The 1364-nt window shown below is 73.3% G+C and overlaps 1 protein-coding gene across 6 annotated transcripts in view; it reads left to right on the plus strand.

Annotated features, from left to right (window-relative positions):
* Window positions 1–558: 558 nt before the first annotated feature.
* RBBP6 (retinoblastoma binding protein 6) overlaps window positions 559–1364 on the plus strand; it is a 31619-nt gene continuing 30813 nt past the window's right edge. For 5 of the 6 annotated variants that reach the window (XM_014936357.1, XM_014936362.1, XM_014936360.1 and 2 more), the window contains exon 1: window positions 559–1289. In XM_014936357.1, the coding sequence (XP_014791843.1) occupies window positions 1124–1289 (166 nt within the window). In that variant the 5' untranslated portion in view covers window positions 559–1123. The remainder of the gene's footprint in view (window positions 1290–1364) is intronic. The other variant, XM_014936363.1, reaches the window with a different exon arrangement.

The raw sequence follows: 1364 nt of genomic DNA on the forward strand, positions 1-1364 counted from the left end.
GTGACAGGCCCAGGGGGTGACAGGAGGGATACCAGGGGGTGACAGGCCAGGGGGGTGGCAGGAGGGATATCACACATGGGGGATGTGACAGAACACCAGTCAGTGACAGGCCCAGGGGGTGACATCAGGCGGTGACAGGACATCAGGCAGTGATGGGCCCAGAGCTTCCCGGAGAGCCACCACAGGCCCTGAGGCTGGCAGGAGGTGATGCTGGGTGGTGAAGGGCCAGGCAGTGACAGGAGGGACACCACAGGCCCAGAGGATGGCAGGACACCGGGCGGTGACAGTCCCAGGGGGGTGGCAGGAGGGATACCACACACCGCGGGGAGGGAGGTGACAGGATACCAGGTGGTGACAGGCCGGGGAGGGTGACAGCAGCGACAGCCGCAGCCCCGGGCGGTGACGCCCACCGGTCACCACTCTCCCCTAGGGGGCGCCATGAGGGGGGAAGGCGGGACCGCCGCGTCCACGTGATGCGGGCCTTTTGTCATCCTGCGCTGGGTCACGTGGGGCGTGCGGCGGAGGGAGGGGGGGGATTGCGCCGTGAGCCGTTACGCCTGCGCACTGAGGCGCTTCGGGGCGGCCCGTGCGGTTGGCGGCCGGGAAACCCCTCGGCGCAGGCTGAGGCAGGGGCGCCCGAGTCGCCATAGCCAGCGGTCGGGCCGCGGAGCACTGCCTGCGGGAGAGGAAGCGGAGGCCGAGCCGGGGCCGCGGTGGGGGGCGGGCGGCTGGGCCTCTCCCCGTCGTTCGCCCGCCCGCCCGGGCTGTGAGGAGGAGCCGGGCGGGCGCCGCCGCCGCTGCCGTCGCGGCCCAGTTCGATCGCTGAGCGCCGCGGGCCGGAGGCTTCGTCGCGGGGGCGGGGGCCGGGGCCTCGCAGCGCCGCCGCCATGGAGTTCTGAGGCCTCCGCCAGCCGAGTCTGCCTCAGGCCGCGGGGCCTGGCTATGGCGGAGCGCCGCGGCCTCTGAGCGCCGCCGGCCCGCTCGAGCTCAGCCCGCGCCGCTTGCCCCGGCCCCCTCAGCGGGCCCTTCCCCGCGCCTCCTCCGGCCTTAACCGGCGCGGAGGCCGCGACGCCGCCCGCCGCGAAAGCCGCCGTCCCGGAGCCGGCACCGCCTGGCGCCCACCATGTCGTGCGTACACTACAAGTTCTCCTCCAAGCTGAACTATGATACGGTCACCTTCGACGGCCTCCACATCTCCCTGTGCGACCTCAAGCGCCAGATCATGGGCCGTGAGAAGCTGAAGGCGGCCGACTGCGACCTGCAGATCACCAACGCCCAGACCAAAGAAGGTGCGTGGGGGGCGGCGGGTGCGGGGCCTCGGGGACCGCCCGGCTGGCGGCGTCGCAGGCCGCCCCGCCGCGGCC

This window comes from Calidris pugnax, unplaced genomic scaffold, assembly GCF_001431845.1.
Source record: "Calidris pugnax isolate Ruff unplaced genomic scaffold, ASM143184v1 scaffold17, whole genome shotgun sequence".
Lineage (NCBI taxonomy): Eukaryota > Metazoa > Chordata > Aves > Charadriiformes > Scolopacidae > Calidris > Calidris pugnax.